Source organism: Phocoena phocoena, chromosome 20 (assembly GCF_963924675.1).
Source record: "Phocoena phocoena chromosome 20, mPhoPho1.1, whole genome shotgun sequence".
Classification (NCBI taxonomy): Eukaryota; Metazoa; Chordata; class Mammalia; order Artiodactyla; family Phocoenidae; genus Phocoena; species Phocoena phocoena.
Window position 1 is genome coordinate 19,796,485 of NC_089238.1, and position 26,102 is coordinate 19,822,586.

At 45.9% G+C, this 26,102-nt stretch overlaps 1 protein-coding gene across 1 annotated transcript in view; it reads right to left on the reverse strand.

Annotated features, from left to right (window-relative positions):
• Window positions 1–14,831: 14,831 nt before the first annotated feature.
• ZNF536 (zinc finger protein 536) overlaps window positions 14,832–26,102 on the reverse strand; it is a 229,642-nt gene continuing 218,371 nt past the window's right edge. The window contains exon 4 of the mRNA XM_065899559.1: window positions 14,832–15,076. Within this exon, the coding sequence (XP_065755631.1) occupies window positions 14,832–15,076 (245 nt within the window). The remainder of the gene's footprint in view (window positions 15,077–26,102) is intronic.

The following is a 26,102-nucleotide window of genomic DNA, read 5'->3' on the forward strand; positions in this document are numbered from 1 at the left end:
CTCAGGAAAGACGTGGAATGGGCACAGTTTGCTCTTGGATTCCTCCATCTCTCCATCATTTCACTCACTCACTTGTTCATTTATATTCCTTCCTTCATTCAACATCTGTATGTTTACGTATTTCGCTCCTGCCTTGGTTTGGGTTCCCTTAAAAAGCAGATTCTTGGTGAGACAAGGACATGAGCGCAGGTAGTTCATTAAGAGGATCCCGGGAAATACACTTGAGGAGTGGGGACGTGAAACAGGGAGGAGAGGAAAGCCAGTACCAGTGCAGTGACGGGCCAGTGATGGGCAGGTTACTGCTGCAGGCAACTGGGGCTCAGTCCAGGGGAAGGACGTTTGAGGACTATGGAGAGCCCAGTGCTGGTATTTATTCCTTGCCTCTCTTCTCCCATTGCCTGAAGGTTGTTTCTCTGAGGCATTAAATCCCCAGCACTGTCAGGAGTCCCTGCAGCTGGGCACACTCCTATGGTTCTTTATGCGGGGAAGCTGTCAGAGGCTGGGAACTGTCCCCCACACCACGGCTGCAGAGGGTGAGTCAAGGGAATGTGGGCAGGGCATTAACATGAGCTACGGCTCCACGGTGGTGCTTATTTTGCAGAACTTGATTGGATGCACACCGATGCCAGGCGCTGTGTTAAGGCTTTAAAAGATAGGCCATTCTGGCTCTGAACCAACTTCATTACCGAATTGGCCAACCAGACCTGCGCCAGGGTCCTAGCCTGGGCAGAGACCCCACCTTGGCCAGGGAGGTTCTTTTTCCAATCAGATTCATGCAGCCAATAACGAAACCGATTCTGAGACTGGAACAGCATAAGCTTTATTCAATGGCCAAAGAATGGAGAAGCGTGAACCTAGTTCACGAATCAGCTTCTCAACCCAATTCCGGCAGAGACACCAAATATATAGGAAGGTCGAGGTAAAAGTGAGGGAACTGGAAAGAGTGGAAGGAATGAATATTCATGAGTTATCTGAGAACAGGGGTGTAATTTGGACCTGGAAGTGATGCAACTCTCCCTTCAGGCGTTGTATGGGCTTTTCAGGTTGTTGTCATGGCAATCGTCAACTGTCATGGTGCCTGTGGGTGTGTCATTTAGCGTATGCTAATGTATTACAATGAGCATATAATGAGGCTCAAGGTCTACTGGAAGTTGAATCTTCCACCATCTTGGACCTAGTTGGTTCTAACCCTTCTTGTTTTTTTTCTTTGCAGTTTCCTTCTGAAATTTAGATGAGTTATTGGTTTCTATTCAAGGGAGGGGCAGGAGTATGGTTCTGGAGTGACAGCCTTGGTAACAGCTTGCCATTTATAGCCAACTATATTTTTGATGGTTTGAGTAGTTTCTTTCCAGAAACTTAAAATGGGAGAAGGTGTGGTTATGTTGAACCAAAATTCAGGAAGTCTGTCTTTTAAACCTGGGTCATTTACATGATGGAACCAGGAAGCAGACATGAGGCTTCCATCATGGTTCACCATGGATCCAGGAATGAACCAGCCCGGGCCTCTGCCCTCAAACGACCAAGTCCAGTTTAGGTGGAAGCAAACAGAACCCACCGTGACAGTACGTAACACTGCAGCGAGTCCTGAACTCTTTGTGCTTTGGGAGCCCAGAGAGAAATAATTGTCCCAGAGTTGGATAGGGAAGGCTTAGTGGAGGAGGTGAGATATTCAATTTTTGCCATTGTAGACTGTAGTCATCAACCACCTCAGAAGATTCCTTCTGTGGGCTACAATTGTAATTTTCATCTGTAAGTCTTCCTGGCGTGTAGCGTGATTTATTTTCTTACCAGCCAGCCTAACTTCTTTCAGCAACAGACTCTGTCAGTCCCGTCCTGATCTACATGACAATGAGAAATATTCGGAAAACACAGTGGGGCCATCCTATGCATACCTGCCTATAGACAGCTTATCCTTCAAGCCCTCGTCCTGCTCTTCTGGCTGTGGTCTTCCTGACCTGTTTTCTAGTTGCAGAACCCACCAGAAATCTTTGGATCTCTGCATTGGGGCTTATTGACCCTTCTTCCTAGAACCTCCCCCCCTCACTCTCCCTTAGCCCCTCACATCCAAATCCTATTCCTCATTCAAGGCCCATCGCCTCACCTCCTAATGCTTCCCCTAGAAGTGGTTGCGCTCTCTAATTCTCTGTTCCCACTGTTCTTATGCTCAATCACATCGACTTTGATGTACATGACTGACTGAATCCCTGAGGGTGGGATTGCAGACACAGATGAACAGGCCATCAAGAAGCTATCTGTGGAAGGAGACTTGTCCCAGCACTCAGACTAGTGCAGTGCACGTGTTACTGACTTGGGTCCTTTGTAAGGTCATCAAGCCGTTGTGAGTTTCCTGCAAGCAGGTGAGCCTGTCTGGCTCACAGTAGTACAGTCAATGCCTAGCACACACCTTAGACCCCATACATGATCACTGAACATTGAGTGAATAAAAGCTTCTCCCCAGATATGAGACGACTAGTCCACATAAAACACTGTTACTGTGCTTTGCCTGACCATAAGGGGTCATGGTATCACGTTCTGGAATCAATGAACTCTTCCCTCTGGGGTTACAAACCTACTTCAGTAATTACAAAACCACAACAACAATCTCTAGATATCGCTCTATAAATACTGCTTAGATAGCCCTTGGATACAACAGTGTGTTTACTTTCTCTGGGGCACAAAATCCTGCGCCTCTCCGAGCTCTCAGCTTTCTTGTCTCTTGAATGGGTATGCTGGACTCAATAATCTCTAAGATTTCTTCCTGCACTAAAGTGCAATGAGTCTAAATGTAAAATGTTGCTGGTTGATGACCTGAACTGAAACGTTAGTCTTGCTGCCCAACGGTTTCAGGGGAGACAAAAAATTTTAACTCTCTGGTATCATACAGTAGCATCCCTCACCCCTCTCAAGAAGAGCAGACGATGAATGGAAGGCAGGGTGCAGGTCAGGCCATCGTCTCTGCTGACAAGTGCCCTCCCACTGCCTCATCTGGCTCCTGGCTCCTGGCTCCGCCTGGCCGGACCTGAAGCTTCCCATTCCTTTCCTCAGGTTGGGAGGACCTAAGTGCTGGGGGAATAGGTCTTCTGAGAGGGAAATGATTCACACCCCAGCAGAGCAGGCTCCCAGCCACCTGCTCCCACCACCCTCTGGGCCCTGGGGGCACAGAGGCATGACCTGCAGGGGCTCAAGTCTCCCTGGGTGGATCTATTACATGCATTAAAATAATTTACGCTCAGCCCTATAAAGAGTTTAATTTGTCGTGCCATCATCTATTCCAGAAGTGTTCCTCTTCATCGTGAATTATTTTTGAAGTATTTATGTGGACCTCACCGAAAATCACCCCAGTCAGCAAACTGAGAAATGGAAAGACATTAAGAGGAGGCGTTGACCCCAGGGTCACAGGCATGAGCGTGGCCAGGGTCAACAGGGTGGGAGAGGGAGCTGGGGTGGCTGCAGCAGATGGTGACCAGGCTGTCGGGCTCTGTCCTCCCTGCCCACACCTTGGCATGGGCAGGGCACATGTATTTTTCATATGAGTGGCTGTGGTAATAACTGATGTGTGTAGCATTTCTGTTTGCAAAGCACTTCCCCATGTTCTCATGTGTGGGCAGGGAGGACAGTAAGCCTGCACAGCACATGTTAGCACCCTTTTTTACAGATGAGGAAACTGAGGCTCAGAGGGACAAAGACATGGGCACAGTTTAGCAGATACAGACTTGGAACCAATTTCCTGATTGCAGCTACCCACTTGGCAGCTGTGAGTCCTTTTGTAGAGCTTGGGATGCTGGTCTCAGATGAACCCAATGCACGGGGATATCAGACCAGTTTCATCAATGCAGTGGACTGCCTGCCCTTCCGCCCACCCACAGACACATACCCACACACTACAGGTAAGAAGGACCACAGCCGAGTTCTCAGGGACACTGCTGATCTGACATTGAGTTTAGTCAATATTCTTCTTTGTTTGGGGGTCTCATTTCTGGAGACTGCTGAAAGAACTTCCTTTTTAAAAGCTAACAAGGTTTCCACAACACTCCAGTGATTATTATCAAAGATAATTGGGCTGGGAATTTTTATTTATTCAATAAATATTTATTTGAGGTCTTACTCTGTACCAGGTACTACTTGCACCACAGCTCTGACTGGTCCCTGAGCTCATGAAATTTACAATTCCAGCAAGGAAAGCAGGCCATAAGCATGTAAACCAAGGGGTAAACAAGGTACTTCTAGGGAGTAATTAATTACTGCCACAAGGAAGATAGAAATAAGATGATAGACTGTGGTGTGGTACAGAGGCCAGGAACACATGGATCCAGTGGTGACAGAAAGCTTCTCTGAGTGACATCTGAGTAGAAACCTAAGAAAGAGAAGGTGCCCAGCTTGGAAAGGGCAAGAGGAAACAAGTGCAAAGGCCCTGGGGCAGGAATCGTTTTGGCAAGCCTGAAGTACAAAGAGCCATGTTGACTGGAGAGGGAGGGTATTGAGGGAGAGATGGAGGATGAAGTTAGAGAGGTTGGCAAAGTCAGACCATGTGGGGCCTCAAAGGCCAAGGTAAGGAGTATGGATTTTATTCTAATGTAAGAGGAAGCCACTGGAGGGTTCTAAGCAGTGTAGTGACATGTGCTGATCTGTTGAATAAAAAGCTGATTGAGTTTCATGATTCCTCAAAACTTTAAACACAGAATTACCCACTGATCCAGCAGTTCCGCTCCCAGGTATATGCCCCAAATAATTGAAACCAGCTTCCCAAATACTTGTACACGAATGTTCAGAGCAATATTATGTGATATAGCCAAGAGGTGAAAACAACCCAAATGTCCATCAATGGATGAATAGAAAAACAAAATGTGGTATAAACATACAATGCAAGATTATTCGGTCATAGAAAGGAATGACATACTGATACACGCTACCAAGTGGATGAACTTTGAAAACATTGTGCTAAGTGAAACATGTCAGACGCAAAAGGTCATATATTGTATCATTCCATTTATATGAAATATCCAGAATTGGTAAATCCTTGGAGACTTTGCATATTGCTGGGGAGAGGGGGGATAGAAAGTTACTGATTAATGGGTGTGGGGTTTTCTTTTGGAGTAATAAAGATGTTTGGGAACTTATGCAGCCAATGGTTGGGCAACATAGTGAAAGTACTTTCTAAATGTCACTGAATCATAGACTTTAAAACAGTTAATTTTATATAAGTGAATCTCACCTCAATAATATATATATTTTTTAATTTTTAAAACAGAAGTTGATATTCTTGGGCACATGGATCCTTCCATGTCATTCCAGACCAATGCCCTGGACACCAAAGCCCTGCAGGGCCCCTTCTTTGAATGCCATTGAAACCTGGGCCCTCACACACCTCACTGCTGGTTCCCCCAGTTCAGGGCCATCTTTTTGAATAAGGCCCTGTCGACCTGCTGGCAGCCAGTAAATCCTCTGGCCCAAAGAAAGGACCTTCTCTGACCACTTATCTAAAGGGACAACCCCCCAACCCCCCCCACACCAACCCCCCCCCCCCCCACCACCACCACCACGCGCTTTCCAACAAATCACTGAGGGGGCGGGGTGAGAAGCCGGGGCAGGGACCCTCCTTGCGTCTCCTCTGCTGGGTCCCCAGAACCTGGCACAGATGGTGACCCGCTCTTCCGAGCAACGCCCCCACTCCACCCTCCAGTGCTACTGGGCCCCAATTTCTGGTAACAGCAATGATTCTGAGGAGGAAATGGGGAGCAATTTGGGAGGAAAACAGAGTTCAGGTGTCAATAATTTAAAAGGTACGCGGCATTGATCCCTGTCCGCGGTAATAACATGAGCAGCTGGCGCCGCGCAGGACCCGCGCGCCCTCCTTGGGACGCGATACCACAGCGAGCCCCGTTGGAGCTTTTGTCCACTTCCTCGCCAAAAGAGAAGCCCTGGGGACCGGGAGCTTGGAGCCCAAGCCTCGGGGCGGGGGGCCTTCTCCCCTCCGGCCAACGCTCCTTTGATCCCTCAGGGGCGAGGGGCTGAGTCAGAGGCCGGGTTGCGGGGTCCGCGCCGAAGAAACCAGCCCCCGACCCGCGGCGGCACGGAGACTCCGGGCGCTCCCACCTGGCGCCGCGCCCGCTCAGTGCCCGCCCGGCCCGGGCGCCCCTCTCCAGGCGCGCTGCCCAGTGACCTGCTCCATCAGTCCGCCAGGTCTCCCGGAGGAAGGAAAAAACATTGAAAATGAAACCCTACCCAGCGGAGAGCTTCCACGTTGGGCTAGTTTTCTGTTTGGGGGTTCCCGATGCTCCCCCCAGCTTGGGCTGGAGAGAAGCACAGTTGAGTGCAGGTCCCGGTCTCTCAGGCTGCGCTCCCTGCACCCCGAGAGAAAGGCCCACCAAGCCGGGTGAAGCCCACCGGGACCCGCAGTTACTTTTATTGATTTTCTGGAGATCTGGCAGCCAAAAGTAGAGGCGTGGTGCGCAGGGGAAAGAGGCCAGACATACCCAGACCGGGATGTCTAAGTTGGGTGCGCTCCTTTGTTCAGGAGGTTTCCAAGCCATTCGAGTGAACCTGCCACCAAAAATCGCTTGTAAACGAAGAAGAAGGCAGGGACTGACCCAAGGTATGAGGAGCAATTTGTGCGGGCTTCTGGTTTCGCTTTCTCAGTGTGCATCGTTTTTAAACAACGTGACTTCTAACCCTCAACTTTGCTATCCCTCTTTCTCCCACTGTCTGCCCTTTCTGGGAGAGGCAGTGAGGTTGACACACTTCAGACAAATCACAGCAGCCAACTTCCTGTCCGGCCCCATTTCTACCTAGAAACCCTCCCTCCACCTCTCCGGGGTACAGGTAACTGGATTGATGGAGCCTCCTTCACGGCCTCTCCCAGCCAAACTTCTCATAACCCAATGCATAAATAATCACATGTTTTATAAATAGCCGTGGACAAGAGGCTGTAAAACAACGAAGATATATTTGTGCCTTTATGTCCTAGAAATATTTTCTAAAACGACTGTTTTATTTGGTGTGGGTTGAATGGGGGCATGTGTATACATAACAATCCCCAAAGTTTTCCCCTCCTCCCCCCTCAGGTCAGACCAGCGCTATCGTTAGCAAATTGATAAGGTTCCATGGGCAAGCTTTATTCGTTCTGACACGAGCCTATGACACTTTATAAAAAGAAGTAATCCAGAACAATCTCTAGGTAATTAACACCTAGATAAACAAACATAAATTTCTATATTGCATTTATTTGGACTACCACTCAAATATGCGTGAACCATGCTTTTTTAATTAAAAGATAAATCCATGTGACACTTAGCCTCAAACTTAATTATTCAGCATAGTATAATAAAAAATAGAGCCCATTAAATGTGTCTTGCACTGTATTTCTATATTAACAGCAAAACAGTTCGGTCTGGGATCATTTAAATTTTCCCCCTCCTCTTTGCTTGTGATTTCCCTGTTCACAAAAGCCCTTCCTCTCCCTCCCTCCCTCCCTCCCTCCCTCCATCTTTCTCTTTTCTCTTAACACCAACAGGTGATGAGATTGAAACTCTTCACAAGCCCCTACATGGAATGCTCAGCTGGGCAACATTTTTAATATTGCATTACACTATGAATTTTTTTCCTTCCCCATGGAAACATACCTCTAGTTCTGTGGAACGGGACCAGCCCTTCTATCTTGAAAAGAAGATCACAATATTTAACATTAATTTCCTTGGGATTGTGCTTGCAATGCACCAGGTGAGGTTTTCATAATATACTGTTACAATACAAATGTTCAACAGAGAAGGGGAAGTGTGCAAACCCCAAACTACAAGAGACAGCAGGGTTATCATCTTTATAAAAGTTTCAGCACAAAATGCTACCTTAACACAGTATCAGCAGCTCAGCACTTTCCAGCTGCCAGGAAGAGAAATTCACATTTGAGGCATCCCCCACCTAGTTGAAGTAGAACTCAGCAAGGATATATAAACAATGACCATGTGCCAGGCATTGTGTGGAGTGCTGCGGGCACCTTGTCAACTTTCACCCTTATAGCAAAGGTGCTGTGGCAGAGAAGATTTGAACCCAAGTCTCGAGTTAGCAAAGCCCGTGCTCTGAGCCCCTTGGCTCCCCCGATTGGCCTCATACTGGCCTCCAGAGTTAAGGGCAGCAATAATTTGGTTCCGCAGAGACATGTGCCTTTAGAGGGAGTGGCCTTGGACCCAGGTTGACCAACCGTTCAGGTTTGTCCAGGACTGCCCTGCTTTTAGCACTGGAAGTTCCACGTACTGGGAAACCCTTTAGTCCAGGGAAATCAGGATGTTCACTATCCTATGTACACTCCTCCAGCAAATAGTGCCGCTGCCACGGTGGCCAAACCCATCAACAAAGGGATAGACTGGAGACATACAAAGACCTTGAATTGGGACCAGGAGACTCCCACCCACTCCTTCCCAGGAAACTGAGGTCCCTGGGTGTGACCTATGACTGATGGTTCTCTGGGATCCTGTAAATCTGTTGAAGAAGGCACTTGGGTCATGCTACATCGACTCCCATCTTGCTGACTTCTGAACAAGCCAGAAAGCCATGCATCTGCGGAATGCACTCTGTTTCAGTGCTCAAGTGGGTTCCTAGCCGGTGTCGGTTTCAATAACAGTCCTTGGAACCTGGTGGTACCTAGCTTGCTGTCTGTGCAGCTTGTAACATAGTTATCTACTACTATCTCATTTAATTCCAGTAAGAGCCTTGCTGTGGGCACCATTTTCCACTTCACAGATAAAGAAGCAGATCTGGGGAGGCGGAATGACCTGCTTGGATCCCACAGCTCAGAGAGGTGGAGACAGGCCTCCCAAGCCCCATTACACCCGCACGGCCTTTGCACATGCTTCTCCTCTAGCCGGCATGATCTCCTTCATATCTCAGTTCATTGTCACCTTTTAGGGAAGTCTTCTGTGACATGAAAAATCCATCTTATCCCTGAATCTCCTCTTCCAGATGTGTTATATTTATTTGTGTGATTATCAGATTGAAGTCTATTTTCTCCTTAGACCGTGATCTGTGGGCATGATCTCTGACTCACCTGTGTATCTCCAGCCCATAGCCTGATGCCTGGCACACAGTAGGTCCCCTGTAAACTTTCATCAGACAAGTGAGTGGAATAACATCTAACACCAAGACCAACTCTTTTCCCCCAGCATCCCACTCTTTCCCCATCAGCCCACAAGACACTGAGAATGGCAAGAAGGTGGTTAAAATACTGATTTTTCAAATGAGAAAATTGGAAAACAAAAAGTTTAAGACATTTGTCCGGGATCATTTTATCTGAAGGGGGTGAGTGTGGAGGAATCATGACCACCTGACCTCCAGGGAGACTCTTCCAAAACACAAGGGGGTTTAGTGTACAGTATTTTGTGTATGTGAAATTAATCTCAAATTTATCCATAACTTATTACACCAGAGTGGCGACAATATCTAGCAGTTGTAGAGTTCTTTATAAACCTACATATAATTTCCCCTACGTTATTGCATTTAACTTCATAACTTTACAGGTAACGATCAATGAACTCAGAACAGTTAAACTGTTCAAGATCAAGTAGCCAATAAGTAGTTCAGGGTTCAGATTTAAGTCAGGACACCTCAATCTTGTAATTCTTTACAACGGACTGATCTGCCAATTGTCTGTGACTATAGAAGAGCTCAAAATATTTTGATGGAAATACATGTTGAAGCTTCTTAAAAAGGCCTCCTTCCAGTTTTATTTTTATTTTGTAACAGCTTTATTGAGATATAATTCACATGCCATAAAATTCACCCTTTTAAAGTATACAACTCAGTGGTTTTTAATATATTCAGAGCTGGGCAACCAGCATCACTATCTAATTTTAGAGCGTCTGTATCTCTGGGAGAAGAGAGCTCCTCCCCCTCAGCCATCAGTCACCCCCATCCTCCCCTCCCCACAACCCCAGCAACCACAGGACTGGCTTCTTTAGTGACTGGCTTCATCAACCTAACGCAGTGTTTTCAAGGTTCATCCACGTTGCAGCCTGTGTCAGTGCTCCATCCCTTTCCACGGCAGAATAAGAGTCCATTCTTGACAAAACGCTAATTTGAAAAGATACATGCCCCCTAATGTTCATAGCAGCACCATTTACAGTAGCCAAGACATGGAAACAACCTAAATGCCCATCAACAGAGGCATGGATAAAGAAGATGCAGTGTGAGGGCTTCCCTGGTGGCGCAGTGGTTGAGAGTTCGCCTGCTGACGCAGGGGACACGGGTTCGTGCCCTGGTCTGGGAAGACCCCACATGCTGCGGAGCGGCTGCGCCCGTGAGCCATGGCCACTGAGCCTGCGCGTCCGGAGCCTGTCGCTCCACAACGGGAGAGGTCACAACAGTGAGAGGCCCGCGTACCGCAAAAAAAAAAAAAAAGAAAAAAAAGAAGATGCAGTGTGTATGCATATACAATGGAATATTACTCAGCCATAAAAAGGAATGAAATAATGCCATTTGCAGCAACATGGACGGACCTAGAGATGATCATACCAAGTGAAGTAAGTCAGACAGAGGAAGACAAAGATCATATGATATCACTTACGTGTGGCATCTAAAATATGACACAAACAAACCTATCTATGAAACAGAAACAGACTCACAGACATAGAGAACAGACTTGTGGCTGCCAAGGGGGAGGGATGGATTGGGAGTTTGAGGTTAGCTGATTCAAACTATTATGTATAGGATGGATAAACAATAAGGTTCTACTGCTCAGCACAGGAAACTATACTTAATATCCTGTGATAAGTCATAATGGAAAAGAAAAAATATTCCTTCTGTGGATAAACCACATTTTGATCATCTATTTATCACACAGTTTTTAAATACACATTTTGAACCCATATGTGAAATTCAGAGGCTTCCCCCAAAATCCAGGTGTCCAGTGTCTCTTACAAAGTCAGAAGCCCTGATGCCGCCTTCTTCGTGGTGATGAGCAGCAGTGCTGGGATCCCCCATGGCCCCTGAGACCGCCCCCCTCCCAATTTCTACTCTCCTCCTCTGGCCACTGAGGCATCCTGCCTGGCCCCTGGAGGCATTTGGGATCAGGATCCATCATGTGCAGAGTTACAGCCCCTTAATCAACCTTCCTTCCCTGATGGGTTCATTTTCTGATGCTTCCCTAACTCCTCGTAACTCACCTTTGTTGTTTCTAACAACGGACTCTCGGGACTGCCAAAGATTTCATTCAAGTCATCTGCTCCCTTCCAGGGACACCAACAGTCTGGCCTCCTGAAAGAAACCCGGTGACTTACAAATTCCTGTATCGTGGTGGATGTCTTTGTTTGCAGCATTTCGGTGGGCCAACCTATTCCAGAGCTGCAGCATGCACCATGCAAGCTCGGTTTTGAAACCAGGCCACCACCGACAACAAAAAAACAAGTCAAAAAGCAAAGCTTCCCTGGTGGCGCAGTGGTTGAGAGTCTGCCTGCCGATGCAGGGGATACGGGTTTGTGCCCCAGTCCGGGAAGATCCCACATGCCGCGGAGCGGCTGGGCCCGTGAGCCATGGCCACGGAGCCTGTGCTCCGCAACCGGAGAGGCCACAACAGTGAGAGGCCCGCATACCACAAAAAAAAAAAAAAAAAAAGCAATCCTGTGCATCAAGTGTGGGGCACACACTCCAAACCTCCTCAGATCGGTGGCAGAGTTCTGTTTTTCAGCAGTCCAGATACCGTAGACTTTATTATTCTTTGTTCTTTTCCTTTGCTTCTGGAAAAAGAATTCATATTGTCCTCTGATCATTCAGAGGGAAAAGACTTCCTTGCATTTAATGATATTTTTAAAACTTGCTACCAGTAAAGGGAAATAATAGATCCCAATGCCTTAAGTGTCTTGTATAATTGCTAGTATATGAGGAGCATTGGTATTTGCATAGGTATTACCTCACTAAAACCCATGTCTGCAAGCTTTCAAAGAAACATAGTTCACAAATGCACATGGGTGTGCATACACACACACACACACACACACACAGAGAGATACACTTGCTATTCGTACTGCACAGAGGTACTCTTCAGCTTGAAAAAGCACCAGGTTATGGGAACCATCCACCCAGGATACTGCAGGGCTTTTTGTAAGAAGTGGGGTTTGACCAAGTCTTATAAAAATCTGAAAAAGCTGCAAAAATATGTTTCCCTCCTCCTAGTAAACATATGTGAATAGGAAAAGATTTTTTTTCCCCCAGAGGTAGAGGTTTTATTGCGTAAAACACTGGATAAAACTGAACTGCTTCAAAGACATTTTATTCTAACAGCAGAAAGAAAACAGTCATTGCTGAAAAAACAACTTTTAATACTTTCTATACCAGAATAAAGTTCTGTCAACTGATGTATTATAATAATAAATAATGACCAAGAATAAACTTTAAATACAAAGTTTTCTACTTGTTACAAGCATAGCAACAAAATCCTCTACTCTATTGATCTCAGATTTCCTCCAAGATAGATTTTTTTTCTTTGTGTAGGAATGTAGACAGTATTATGACCAGCATCACAGACTACAGAAGTTACAGGGGAAAAACTTGACATGTTTAGATATGAGAACCTGATGACATTCAGAAACTGACACTGCATCACTGCGGCTGTCACTTGTTTGTATTACAAGTTACAAATGTTCTGGAAAGAAGGCCTGTGTCAGGGGGGAAATAAGGACGGTAGCACTGGACAAAATGGAATCAACACACACGCCACAAAGAAGAGGGGATGTTCCCAGTGTCACAAACAGAATTATTGCCTGTCGCATCTGACGATGCTCAGAAGACACAAAAGGATACTGAAAGAGCGCCCAAAGTGCTAGAAATGGAATGTGGCTCTCGTTTTTTTCCACTTTTTTTCCTCTTTTTTGCTCTTTTTACTTTTTTTTCTTCTTTTTTATATTTTTCTTTGCTAAGATACCAAAGGCAGGGCAAACACACAGAAAGCAAGCGACTGGCACAGTCACCAAACACAGTAGTGCATTTAAAATCCTAAAGCTTACTACAGTCGGAAAGTTTTCAATAACATTTCAGTCCTTTCTCTAGGATCATAGAAACAGTTGCATTAAGTTTATCAACTCGATTTAAGTAAGGCAGTGAGAACTATTCTAGAAAAACAAGAAAGCAGCTTGCTCTATGCCAGATGGGTCCACGTTGTACAGCGACCACGTTTACACTGAAACCCCGGGTGGATGTCACCCTCTCGACAGCATATGCAAACCGGATTCCTTATTAGCCTGAGATTCCTTCTGGTCTCAGGATAGCGAAGCATTTTATTTACATTGATTGCAGTTTAGTATTTTTGTAAACTGCTGTAGGCAGAGCTGAAGTTTTTAAGGCCCTGGGGTTTTATTCTGTGCTCCCAGCCTGCAAGGAGATATCTATCTTTTTTTTTTTTTTTTAAGTCTGAATGATTTTTTTAGAAGAAGTTAATACTTCAATACTTCTCCACCGTCACAAGCAACAGCACCAATTTCGTGTCACTCAAAGGAAGTATGTTAAGAGGCTGGACTTTGACACCACACTAGCAGATTCAGGAATAAACCATTAACTAGTCTTTGTAAATTGTTTTTTAAAAGAATGAGTTGTTTCATTATTGGCTCTCCAATCTCCCTCTGGGTGGTGCAGAACTTGATAAATTTGGAGTATCCAATCAGTAGAAAATCTAAAATCTACAAAAATATAGAACACATTTGTTTTACAAAAACAGACATTTTAACTTAAACAGTCTTCTTCATTAGTGATAGAGAGCAGGATGTTTAGATTCATATTTTAATACAAGCTATTTCATAAGAGCTTGCTGGAGAAGAAAATCTTGCTTCGTGTCTGTGAGACTTACAAAAACTAACACATGAAAAAAATCTGATAATAAGGACCAAAGCAGCCTTCTTTCAAGTAAAATTTTTAAAATCATAATAAAAACAATCTATTGTTACATAAACTTCCATTCCTCACCAGCACCTTCTGTGGATAGGGTGGGCTAGTTTTTCTAAGCATTTTTATATCATGTACCCCTAAAAAATTTTTTATTAGCAAGCTTCTTGTAAATTCCTCCAAAAATTAAAAAAAAAAAAAAAAAAAAGACAACCAAGAAAAAAGCATTTCCCTCCATACTGCAATTTGATCTAAACAAAAGGAATTACTCATCAAACCTGCACTGGACATTTGTCTGCAGATACTCCCTGACCATTGATTCATTTGGCTGTGGGTGTTTTTTAAATGCACGTTGAAGATGGCAATCCTCCGCAGTGCCGGTCAGCCCTGGCGCTGGCTGCGGGCCGGCTAAGGTTTCTCTAAGAGTGCAGTTACAACACCACGTGAATTGATTTTCTCTGCAGTGACCGCTCCAGTCAGACTGGCACCGCGGCCGCCTCCCAACACATCCCATTAGGGTGCGAGGCAGATGACAGCAGCTGGTGTCAGATTATAGAGGTGTTTTCAACAATGAAAACGCAGCCCCTCCATCTTCAAGGCAACACTAAATCATTTAGATGGTATCGTTTTTCAGTTAAGAGCATGATTTTTGAACAAAGACGACTCTAGCATTGGAAGGGCCCCCGGCTTTCTTGAGCTCGGAGGACACCAAGCATTTCTGAAATCCCTTTTCTCCCACCTGCATTGTTTGGAAATACTTGTTGCCGGGTAACAGTTTAGCAGCCATTTTCAAGGGCTGGGGATTTTTTTTAATATATATATAGATATCTTTTTAAATTTTTTAAATGTTCTATACACTAGAGGGGAGGTTGTACATGATTTTTTCCCCTTGGAATGCAGTTAACAAACTCTTTTACCAGATGCATAATCTGAAAACTGTGTAAAATAATATTGCAATATCCGGGTTGGTTGGCTCAGTTGCGCTCCTCCTGGGCCTTGCTGCCCTCCTCCGTTAGCTCCGCTGAGCTTCCCGCCTTGACAGCTGTGGGGTCTTCGAAATTCCCAGAAGCCTCCGAGTCGACTCTGGAGCGCTTGAACCTGCGGTCGGGATACTGGCTGTTGTCAAAAGGCATGCGATGGACGCAGAGGACGTGGGTCTTCAGATTTCCCTTCTGAGAGGCACTGTAGGGACAGTAGCGGCACTGGAAAGGCCTGTGACCTGTGGGCAGAAAGAGTGGCCGGTCAGCTCTGCCGCTTACCCCCCTTCCCGGCCCCCAGCGCTCAAAGGACCATGATCATGATTACCAATATTATCAATATCATCGGTGTTATTGCCTTGCAAAAATCAAATGGCAAAGAATGAAGATGCAGCCCATATAGCTATTTGGGTAAGTAATAAGTTACTTGGATAAATAATGTTACCAAATAATAACTTGGACAGGGATTTCCATCATGGCCAGAGTTTTTAATTCAGAGTTTCTAGGCAACAGAAGAGAAAGTTCCCAACACCTGGAAATTCTTTTATAAAAAGTCAGGTAGCAAATATTTTAGCCTTTGCAGGCCAAGGTCAAAAATATGATGTAGGTACTAATATAGCAAGAGAGGAAATAAATTTCCAAATTTTTGTTGATGAAATTCAAAACTTTATTTATGGATACTGAAATCTGAATTTTATATAATTTTCACATGTGATGAAATATAATTCTTGTTGGGTTTTTTTTTCAACCATTTAAAAATGTAAAAACCGTTCTTAGCTTGCAGACCATACGAAAACAGACAGGAGACGGATTTGAGCCTTGGACTGTACTTTGCTGACCCTAGCTCCACACAAAAAAGCCATAAATCCCGCCATCTGAGATTCTGACTCAGGTCTCCAAGCCAGTTCACTTTCTCATCCTCCCACTAACTCTTTTTATCTTAACTCTTAAGATAAGCAAATCAAGAGTGACCAGGGAGGGTGTTTGGGGTGGGGTGAGAGAGGGATATTACCCAAGCCTTGCTCTTGGGTGGAGCGGAAGTGCCAAGCTGGAAGAATTTGGGAATCTCAGGATTTCAAGATGAGGCAGCAGAAGGTATCAGAGAGGAACCTGGACATTCAGATAATCAAGGACAACCTAGTTTTAAAGAAATCTGATTTTGAATAGTGACGCTTGGAATCAAACTTTACTAGAAAGGCTATAAATCAGAACAGAAGATGGATTGTGTGAAATCCATCTGCTCCTTCAGGCTTGATTTCTCTGTCCGGATGCACAGCAGGCGTGTACACATTTCTGCCATCTTAAGGAACCAGTAAAGCATCTGGTTTGGGAAGTTATAATGGAACAGTTGTATTCTGCCTTATACTGGGAAGCGGTAGATACGCCATTCCTGGAAGCTGTCCTACCCAGCACCCAGAGAGGTCAAGACCCAGGGCTGGGTTTCATTTGCTCAGAAAAATAAACAAGTAAATAAATGGGCCCAACCATTTACCCCAGAAAACATCTGAACAGCATATTCAGCACTTTTACTAGAATGGTGATAGCAGAAGTCCTGTGTATCTACTTAGCAAAACAGTTTTGTTCTTGAAGACCTGGAGGCCAAGCAAACGTTTGGAGCTGAAACTCATTTTCTCACCAAATTGCACACAGCGCTAGATCCTTGCTTCTTTCTTAGTGGGCTTCAGGAATTAGCTCTCTCCTTCTTCCCTCCTAGACAATTGGCCCCTGGGCAAATCCATTCTACCTGTTGAATCTTTCTCCTTCCAAAACCCCCCTTCTGAGCTTAGTCCAGTGTACACCACCTCTTGCTAGACTATGAACATGGCAGCCTGCAAGAGGACTTCCTGCTTCTAGCTTCCCCACTTCCTACCCGTCCTCTCCAGGGGTACCACAGTGAGTACCTAAAGCAGAAGCTCAGCTGTGATTTCCTTGCCCAAATTTTGATGGCCACCTACCCGCTCACCTTCATAGCTCAGTCCCAGCACCTCTCAAGTCTCCTGGGAGCATCCCCCCTTTGCCCACTCCAAACCAAACGATTAGATGGTCTCTGCAAAAAGGCTTCATTCCACAGGGTCCCCGTACCCTGGCTGTGCTACTCTCTCCCTGAGTTACTTCTATTCTCTGCAGACCCAAACCCCATTCTTCTTTCAAGGCTCTGCCCAACTGGGACGCATGTTTTATGGGGCTGCTGTGTGTGTGTTGATCACCATGACTATCTATGTGTTCCTGAAGCAGGAGGCATAGCCATCTTAATATCACTGGTGCCAAGCCCACTACCTGGCACAGAGCAAGCAGGCATTAACTGTTTGTGGACTGTATTATTATCTTACTGCTTCACCTTGCCTTTTTTTTTAATACGAATTTTTGGATAGAGTTTTCTCTTGCTTCTGTTGTTGTACCTAACACAAGGCTGAAGTTGATCAACTTTCCCACTTGCAAAAGCCAATTTGCAAGTCCATGGAGGTAAGAACAAATGAAACCCAAGAAAAGCGCACTTGCTGTTGGACCTTCCACATAGCCTACCACAGCAAGAAGAGCACAGACAGTCAGCAGGAGGGGCCTGGACCACCACTGTCAAGTAAGAGAAGGATTCGTGAGCACCATTCACTTCTTACCTTCCTGCTACCCAACCCCACCCTTTGGGCTCGGTCGCCCCTCACACAGATGACAGGGAAGACCCTGGGATGGTGCTGGAGGAGAACTGAGACTCTACCTCTACTGGACTTAGCATATTTACGAAGAATATACATGGCCCTATTCTTCATCACGTTGGAGTTAGAGCATAGACTGAAGGGAAGAATCGTGGTTCTGATCAGTGGCAGTGGGATAGGAAAAGCCATGCCCATTCTCCCCACCATATTCATGAATCTAAGTCAGCGCTAAGCTGGGCCTCAGTGAGTTTCCAACAGATCCCAAGACTCAATCACCTAGCTCATGAAGTCGTCATCCCTATGGACATGAAGCTATGCCCAGGGCTCAGTGAGGGAGGATTTGAGGTTCTCTGGAAGGGCAACTCTTGAGCAGGAGAAAGGAGGGCCCAAATCTGTAGCTGGAGGCATAGGAACCAACTGAGGGTCATTCAGAGAACCTGAGGAGTAGAGCTGAGACTTCTCTCAGGAAGCTTAAGAAATGTTTTTAAAGTTTTGTCCAAATCTTCTCAGAAATGGATTATATTTTCTGGGTTCCCCCCAAGGGCAGCCCTGTGGCAGCTCACAGAGGAGGGGTGGCCACTATCCTAACCACCATGGCTCAGAAAAAGCTGGGGCTAACTTGTCAGTTTATTTATTTCATGGCAATAAGTGACTGATGGAGAAAATCATGGCGGTCTGACAAGTCTTTGGAGTTGAGGACTCCAAACAATAAATAAAAATAAATAAAGAGAGTCAAACTCTTGGTACCATGATCCAAAGAGGCTAGCAGAGCCATGAAGCAAAATTACCAAACCAAGGTATTATTTAACAAATTTACCTCAGGTCACCAGGATTCACACTGGTTCCTCCATTCTTCCATTGCTTTTTTTTCCCATCTATGAAAGCTGTTTATTGTATTTTATATTATTATTACTGAATAATACATTTCTGTATGAACCTATGCTACAACCTGTGGAAGCCACCCTCTCTGCCAATTGTGTCACCGTGGGACGCACATGCTTCTTAGCAAACCAAACGGAGAACGTCAAGTATCGCATTTATTCACAATAAGAGCTTTTTCGAATTGGCCAACTTGACATAAAAGCACTTAGTATATTTTTCCCACCAATTGATTTTAAAATATTAATCATGATTTTATCCTATGGTTATATCTGAATCTCTATTTCTTGGTAGAGTCAAAGATGTACAGTAATTCTGGCATATTTGGATACTTCAGTGGTCAAACCATTAGTACTGAAGTAGTTTTTATTTTAACTTAGGTGAGCTGAAGAGCTATATGTAAAGGTATAATGTTATGCATGTGTACATTTGTAGAAAGAAATCTATACAATACTGGAATCATCGTAAATCCTGATTTTGCAATATACCTTGTATAGAAGCACTGTAGATAATGGTAGCACCTGAAGATCCCAAAGACCTACGTCCCACAGGTTTTCACATACATTTTTGTATGTTTAACCTCACATTTGAGCTTTACGGCAGTTTTGTAAAGGATATCAACCCCATTGCACAGAGAAGTAACTTAAGATATAGCAAACTTGGACGGTTTGACTTTAAAACAAATTTCCAATGTATATAACATACTCAGATGTCCTAATTCTCCAATCCTTATGATAACCATGATTACAATGTGTTTTTGTAGGATACACACACACACACACACACACACACATCCTTGTGAGGGGTTAGTTGAAAGTTTCCCATGAGACTGATGTACAAGAAAATTATTTGAAGAAATGAGAGGTCCATCCTGAGGGAGGTGATTGTGAGGGGCTGAGACGAGTCGGGAAGAAAGCATTGTGTTCTCTCAAGAATCAAATGTAAGTGAAAGGTTGATCCTTTGGTGATGAGAACATTTATTCCCAAACAGAAAGCTGTTGGTATGCAAAGCACTTTTGGAAACTTGATACATTTCCCAGTCCAGCTAAATCTGGATGAAAAGTTTCATATTTCTCTATACCATTCATCCATTCGAAGTCCCTGGTATTGGCACAAACACAGTGATATGTTAGGTTTTGGTCAAAGAACATAAGCAAGGACTTCAGAACAAACCCCAAAGCTGAGAGCTCCACTAAATATTCTACTGTGATTTTCCGATATGCGTGACAGAACAAGGGACCCACCTGAAGGCAGAGACAGAGGGAGAGACCGTGGAAATCTGCGCTGACCTTTCTTACCTTCTTGCTGCAGTGGATGTGGGGCTCTGAGGAAATCAGATCTCCAGGTGGAGGCAGGTCAACTGTCCCCTGAGGAGAAGCCCTCAGGGTGACTAACTCTACAAACTTCCATCATCACATTTTAATGAGAGGAAAGACCAGCCTGTGCTGCCTGTGCCCACCTTGGTAAGCTGGAGATGGAGGCGGCCATTCACTTGGGTCTGTAGGTGGCGAGGAAGATGCTACTGTCCATCAGTTTCTAAGAAGTAGCAAAGGCTTTAAGACAGAGTTGAGTCTAACAGCTTTTCTTGGTGATCAAATTTAAGAGAATAAGTGTACTCACCCCTGCCAGCTCCCCATTTAAGGAGAGCATCAAAACACTGGCCTCTCTCAAGTTCAACCCCACAAAGAAGCACTGCCCTCCAGGGTGTCCTTTGGCCCCTCTGAACACAGGAGATCCTTTCCTGCACATGCCTGACCACAGAGAGCTCTCTCAGTTTTGCATCTTTGCTTTCAGGTGTCCTCCTGCCCTGCGGTAGCAGTATGAGTCCGACCAGGAGCTTGGGTTCAAGGCTTAGCTTTCCCTCTCTGTGAGGTTGGGAGGCTACTAACAACCAAGCTTCAGTTTCCCCTCTGTCTGACCTTGAGTGAGCACTTGATCTCTCAAGGCTTCAGTTTCCACACCTTGGAAATGGGGGGATAATACGAATACTGACACCATAAGCCTGTTGTGAGGATCAGATGAGACGGTGTGTCAAATCTGTAAATGACAAAGAGCTATACGAATGTCAGCAGTCTGTCATTGCTATGGTTGCTGATTTCATTGTCGTCATCGTGTTCCTTATCTAAGCCTGGTCAAGGGAGGCTATGCTTTGTTCTTCATCAAAAGCACTGATTCGACCAGTATTTCGTGTGTCACTGTTTCACACTAGCCTGCCTGTTCCAGGTGGTCTTGTCCCAGGTGGTCTTGGGTTAAAGCCAGAGATATTGTCTCTCCTCCAGGCACCTGCCTTTGGAGGGGGCTTGGGGAACTGGAAGACCTCCAGAGTCCAAAGAAACAAGTTGTTAGCAGGGGCATTTCCCTTGGACGAAGTTCAGCAAACGTGGGCTGGGCTGGGCTGGGTTGTGGTCACAGGCCCATGCGAGAAGGATCTCGCATCTAGAGGGTCCTCTTCTGGTACAAGGCTGGCATTTTGAGGAAATGCAGTGTGGGAGATGGTAGAGGTGGCTGGGGGCCCCGAGAGCTCAGCTGAGAGGAACGTGAGCCCCTGCACGCCCTTCCACCCTCTTCGCCCTCAAAGCCCTGAGTTTGCTGCCTCTGGCCACAGGGACCTCTCTGCTCTCCAGATGCTTTATATACTTTATACCCTTTCTCACCACAGGACCTTGGCCCAATCCTGTCCCATTCCCTCCACGCAAATGCTCCCTCACCTACTCCATCGAATCACTGTAATCCTGTCCTTCAGCGCAGCTGCCTCAGCCTCACGAAGGCCTCCCCTTGTGTGGGTCCCCTCAGACCCACTGAGGTTCATCATAGCAAGCTCTTCTCTTCCACAGTAGAGCATCCAACAAGAGTAGCTCAACAAATAAACGATCATGTCGTCTTCCCCACAAGACCGACTCTTGGCTCCATGGCTCAGGGACTGTGGGGTTTTGTTTTTGGTTTGTTTTTTGGTTTTTCTGATTTCTGCTGTTTTTCACCACCTAGTACAGAGTTTGGGATGTCAAAGATATCCATCAAGTATTTTTCAAGCAAAACTATACGTGAATGGATGGATGGATGCATGAAGGAAAGAGGGAGGTAGCCAAGAGAAGGGAAGAAGAGAAGAATGCTACCCCAGACAGAGGGTGTGCCTGACCCTAGAACAGGAAGGCTGGGTGGGTGCAGGAGCATGGAAGCAGGTCAGTATGGTGGAGGTGGAGCTCGGTGAGAGCTGGGCAGGGGAAAAGGCCACAGGACCCCCTCAGGAGCTTGGACCTCATTCCGTGGGAGAAGAGAAGGGAAAGAGCCTTTCCAGCTCTGCAGCGAGGCTGCTGCCCCGAATAGCCCCCATCCCCGTCTGCAGGCAGGGCCTCGGGCCCTGACGGTGCGGCTAGATGTGTACTCCCCCCGACCAGCCCACTTTCCACCCCTCTCTGTCTCTCACTTTGAGGCCATCAACATTTCCCATCACTGGCATGCGAAAAGTAAGTACATCATACGTTAATTTGTATTGTCACTGTGCCGTAGAGCCGTGGTAAAGAGCGCATTCATTTTTAATCCACTATGAATAATATATAAATATGTATACAGTGTGGAGGGTCAGGAGGAGTAAGGAGAAAGCAAGTCGTACATTGTTTATAACAAAAGTGGGAAAACGAGACATTTTTCTTACTTGCTATGATGGAAATATCTTCTCCTTCCCTGTACCTAAGGGGGAGAGGAAAATGCCCGACCTTGGGGGACCATCCATTAATTACAGCTCCACACTTGTGCACATCTGGGTTTGGGGAAGAGCAGGAGCTGTGTCCACAAGGCTTCCAGACTTTCCATGCTGATGGTTTCTGCTCAGGTGAGGGATGGTGGAGAGGAGATGGGGAGAGGGGTAAGTGACCAACCCCTGTTGCTTAGTCCAGGGTGGTGAGCAAACAGTCTGACACCCAATCATGAGAGCACATTTATAGGAATTGCCTCAATGGTCCTCATGACCACCAGTGGGGATATATGGTGGAGAAACGTCTCCCCATTTTACAGATAAGAAAACTAAGATTAAAAAATTGTCCAGGGCTTCCCCAGTGGCGCAGGGGTTGAGAGTCTGCCTGCCGATGCAGGGGACACGGGTTCGTGCCCCGGCCAGGGAAGATCCCACATGCCGCGGAGCGGGCTCGCTGAGCCTATGCTCTGCAATGGGAGAGGCCACAACAGTGAGGGGCCCACGTACTGCAAAAAAAAAAAAAAAAAATTGTCCAAAGTCAGGTAGACACAGCTAGCCAGTTCCTGATCAGGAATTCAACCTTAGGGTTTTCTCAGAACTCTCATCTCACCGTTCCCTCCTGTCACTCCTTGCAGACCACCTGTGGGAAGATTCTCTACAAAGAGCTTTCTTTGATCAGACCCAAGGATGCTCCAGGAGGGAATCCATGAACTTCCTGGAGGAGTGTGTGCTATAATGTGTGGTATTGTACACGTGTCACAGGCCACACCCCTTATGGACACAAGCACCACTGTGGCCTCCAGATGCACGTCAAAGACTGGTATTGAGCCCATGGCTGGCACCAAGCCACAGGGCTTTGTAAGTTCTCTGTCAAAGCTCGCATCACACATCTCCTGGACCCTAGCCCACTTCCATGAGCACACATTGAGCACCTGCTGCATGCATTGCCCTGAGCAGATTGCTGTTGGAATGATGCAGTACTTTTAGCACCGAGAGGGTGGGAAGGGCATCTATTCCACATGCCTGACACAGGCCCACCCAATACATTCTGAATGGCTGCCCACACATCTTAAGACTGCCTTTAGGGGTTGCAACCTACTGGAGACCCAAGTGGAGACAGGAAGGGGCCAATCGTTCATGAGGGAAGGACATCCAAGCTTCGAGCAAGACTCCAGTTTCTCGTTGAAAGATGGCTCAAAATGGGGGGTTATGAAAGGACCCCCAAGAGAGAAAGAACATTCTTGAGGAAAGACACATGTGCTGTTTGCCAGAGGGTCCATACATTGTGACAGAGGCACAACTCTGGATGTTGGAACAAGGGCATCCTAGCGTGGAGAGGACCAATCCCCAGAATCATGGTTCACGCTCCGTGGTCAACGCAAGGAAGAGGGTCCAGAAGAGGGTCATGTACGTAAGTGGTGGAGAGTAGGGTCCCTGGCCCAGGTAAACAGTGACAGGGACAATCTCCTTGTGTCCTCACACTGCCAAGCCATCTCTCAGACCAGGGCAAGCCTTTCAGATCAGTCACACTGGGGCCTTGCATTGTTCATAACTGGAAAAAGACAACAGTGGGTAAATGAAGAGGAACATTGCTGCTATGGCTTCTAGATCACACTTACGTAAGTGTGTGGCCACACTTACGTAAATAATGGGTGGGTGTAAACCCCTAAGAAGGCTGGAAAGCATGAGAGAGTCCAGGCTGGCCGAGGAAGAATCTTGGTGACCAGCAGCATTATGAATGCTTTCTGGGGCCTGCAGCAGCCCACAGTTGACCCCCCTGTGACACTCCTATTTTCCTTTCTGCAATATCGTCTTTGGAGCACAGGATTATGGAGTATTTCTAAGCTACCACAGAAGGGTCTCTCGCAGCCATGTTCTGTGGCATTGTTTTCTAGGTGGGTCCTGGTGATGACCTGGAGAGAAGGAGCCCTCAGAGACAACTCGCATGTATAGGGCTATGAGGCTTGGGAAGTACCAACAAGACACCTTAATAACAGCCTTCCCCCTACTGCACCCCAACCAGAGCTCTTTGGATTCCTTGAAACTAAGGACATTTGCAAACTGCATGCTGGTAGGTTAGAAAATGGCTCCACCTATAGGGCCAACTGGGTAAGTTGGAAACTCGGCACCCCCCCCAGAGGTGGACCCCGCCCCACAGGCCTGGGATGAATCCAGGCTGGGTGGTACCAGTGGGCTGGCCAGCCAGTCAGGCCTCTCGGGCAGTGCCTGGTTTCCACTTGGCCCTCACCTGCTGTTCCCTCTGAGTGTCTGCTGCTCTGAACCTGAAGCTGCAAACTAGGAGGGTCCCAGCCCAGGACCCCGGCCATCCTTCAAGCTTCAACAGTCTCGGCAGGGACAATGAGATGGGTAAAAATATACACAAACATGCATTGAGCTGATAGTAAGAGTCTTTTCTCAGTATCACACATTACATATATATATATATATATATATATATATATATATATATATATATATATATATAAATTTCCCTAATTCTAAATAGGCAAGAACGGTTCTCATCAGGTACATAATTCATGTTTTCAGTTTTCAAAAAAATATTCATCCATCTAATCTAAGATGCTAAAACACTTTGGAATATCCTTAGTATAAATAATTTTAGGTTTTAAATTTCCTGTGATTTGGGTTTAAATTTAAAACACTATCGAAAAATATATTTTAGTATTTTTAAAGCAAATTTTGATCCATATGGTAATAGATTGGAGACATCAGTGTGAACTTGTGTTTAGCTTAATACATACTGTAGAGATGTGAGTATATGCAAGGGTTAATATACACACATATATTTCCTTTTTCTGTCAGCCGAGAGGGCCCAGAACCCATGATATTCCAGTGGCAGCGAGCACACTTAGCCCAGAGCTTGATTTCTAATACCATTCACAAGAAAAGGGAACCAGGGCTCCTTGGAGAAATGGCTGGTTCTAGGGCTGGAGCAGGACATACACAAGATGATCCTGGAGCACTTTGTGCCAGAAAGCAAGGAATTGCTCCAAACACATACATTGATGGGGGTATTGTAAAGCCCCACGCAGTCCAGTGAGAGAGCCCCCAGTGGCCAGCGCTGGAACAGCTTCAGCAACAAAGTCAACGATGAAGTGTAAAATAAGCATCCACAAGTCATACTGTCACAACTAAATGATTGAATCAATACCTACGTGGAAAAGTACAAATGCCCCACGCATTCCAAACTATTTACTACACAGGTGCTCCCCCTGGAGGAGGTGGCTGAAGCTCCCACTCCTTTGTGCCGGCTGCACGGTGACCTCCTTCACAGGACTACAGTGTGGAAAGTGGGAAAGAGGAACCGTACAGGCAGACACCTGACAATCACGACCTCAGCCAGGTGACCAATGTCAGGGGGAGAGCACGTACACTGATTTGATGGGATGAGAAGGCACTTCACCTCTGTGGCCTTCCTCCCTAAAACCCATGATCCAAGTCTAACCCTGAGAAATCCCAACTGAGGGATTTTCTACACAGTACGCCTCAAAACTGTCCAAGTCATCAAAAACGAGGAAAGACAGAGAAACTGTCACAGCCAGGAGGAGCCCTAGGAGACCTGACAACTAAATGTAACGTGGTACTCTGGAATAGAGAAAGGACATCAGGTAAAAACTAAGGAAATCTGACTCAAATACGGGCTTTACTTAATAATAGTGTATCAGTATTGGGTCATTAATTGTAACAAATGTACCCTACCAATGTATGATGTTAATAATAGGGGCAAATGGGCATGAGATATATGAGAACTCTCTGTACAACCTATGCAACATTTTTGTAATTCTAAATCTATATTAAAATTAAATTTTTATTTTAAAATTTTCTTAAAAAGTGAATCTGGTTGATGTGCAGTGGACGGTGATAGCACAACACCCCAGATCAGGAGATGACACAGCTGAGAGTGTGGCCCCAATGAAGCGAAGCAGGTGACAGGGAAACTCTTCCTGCAGGAGGGGGTGGGACACATCAGCACGCCGCTGGATACAGCCCTACCGATACACGGCGTTTGCGTTACCCAGGCACAGT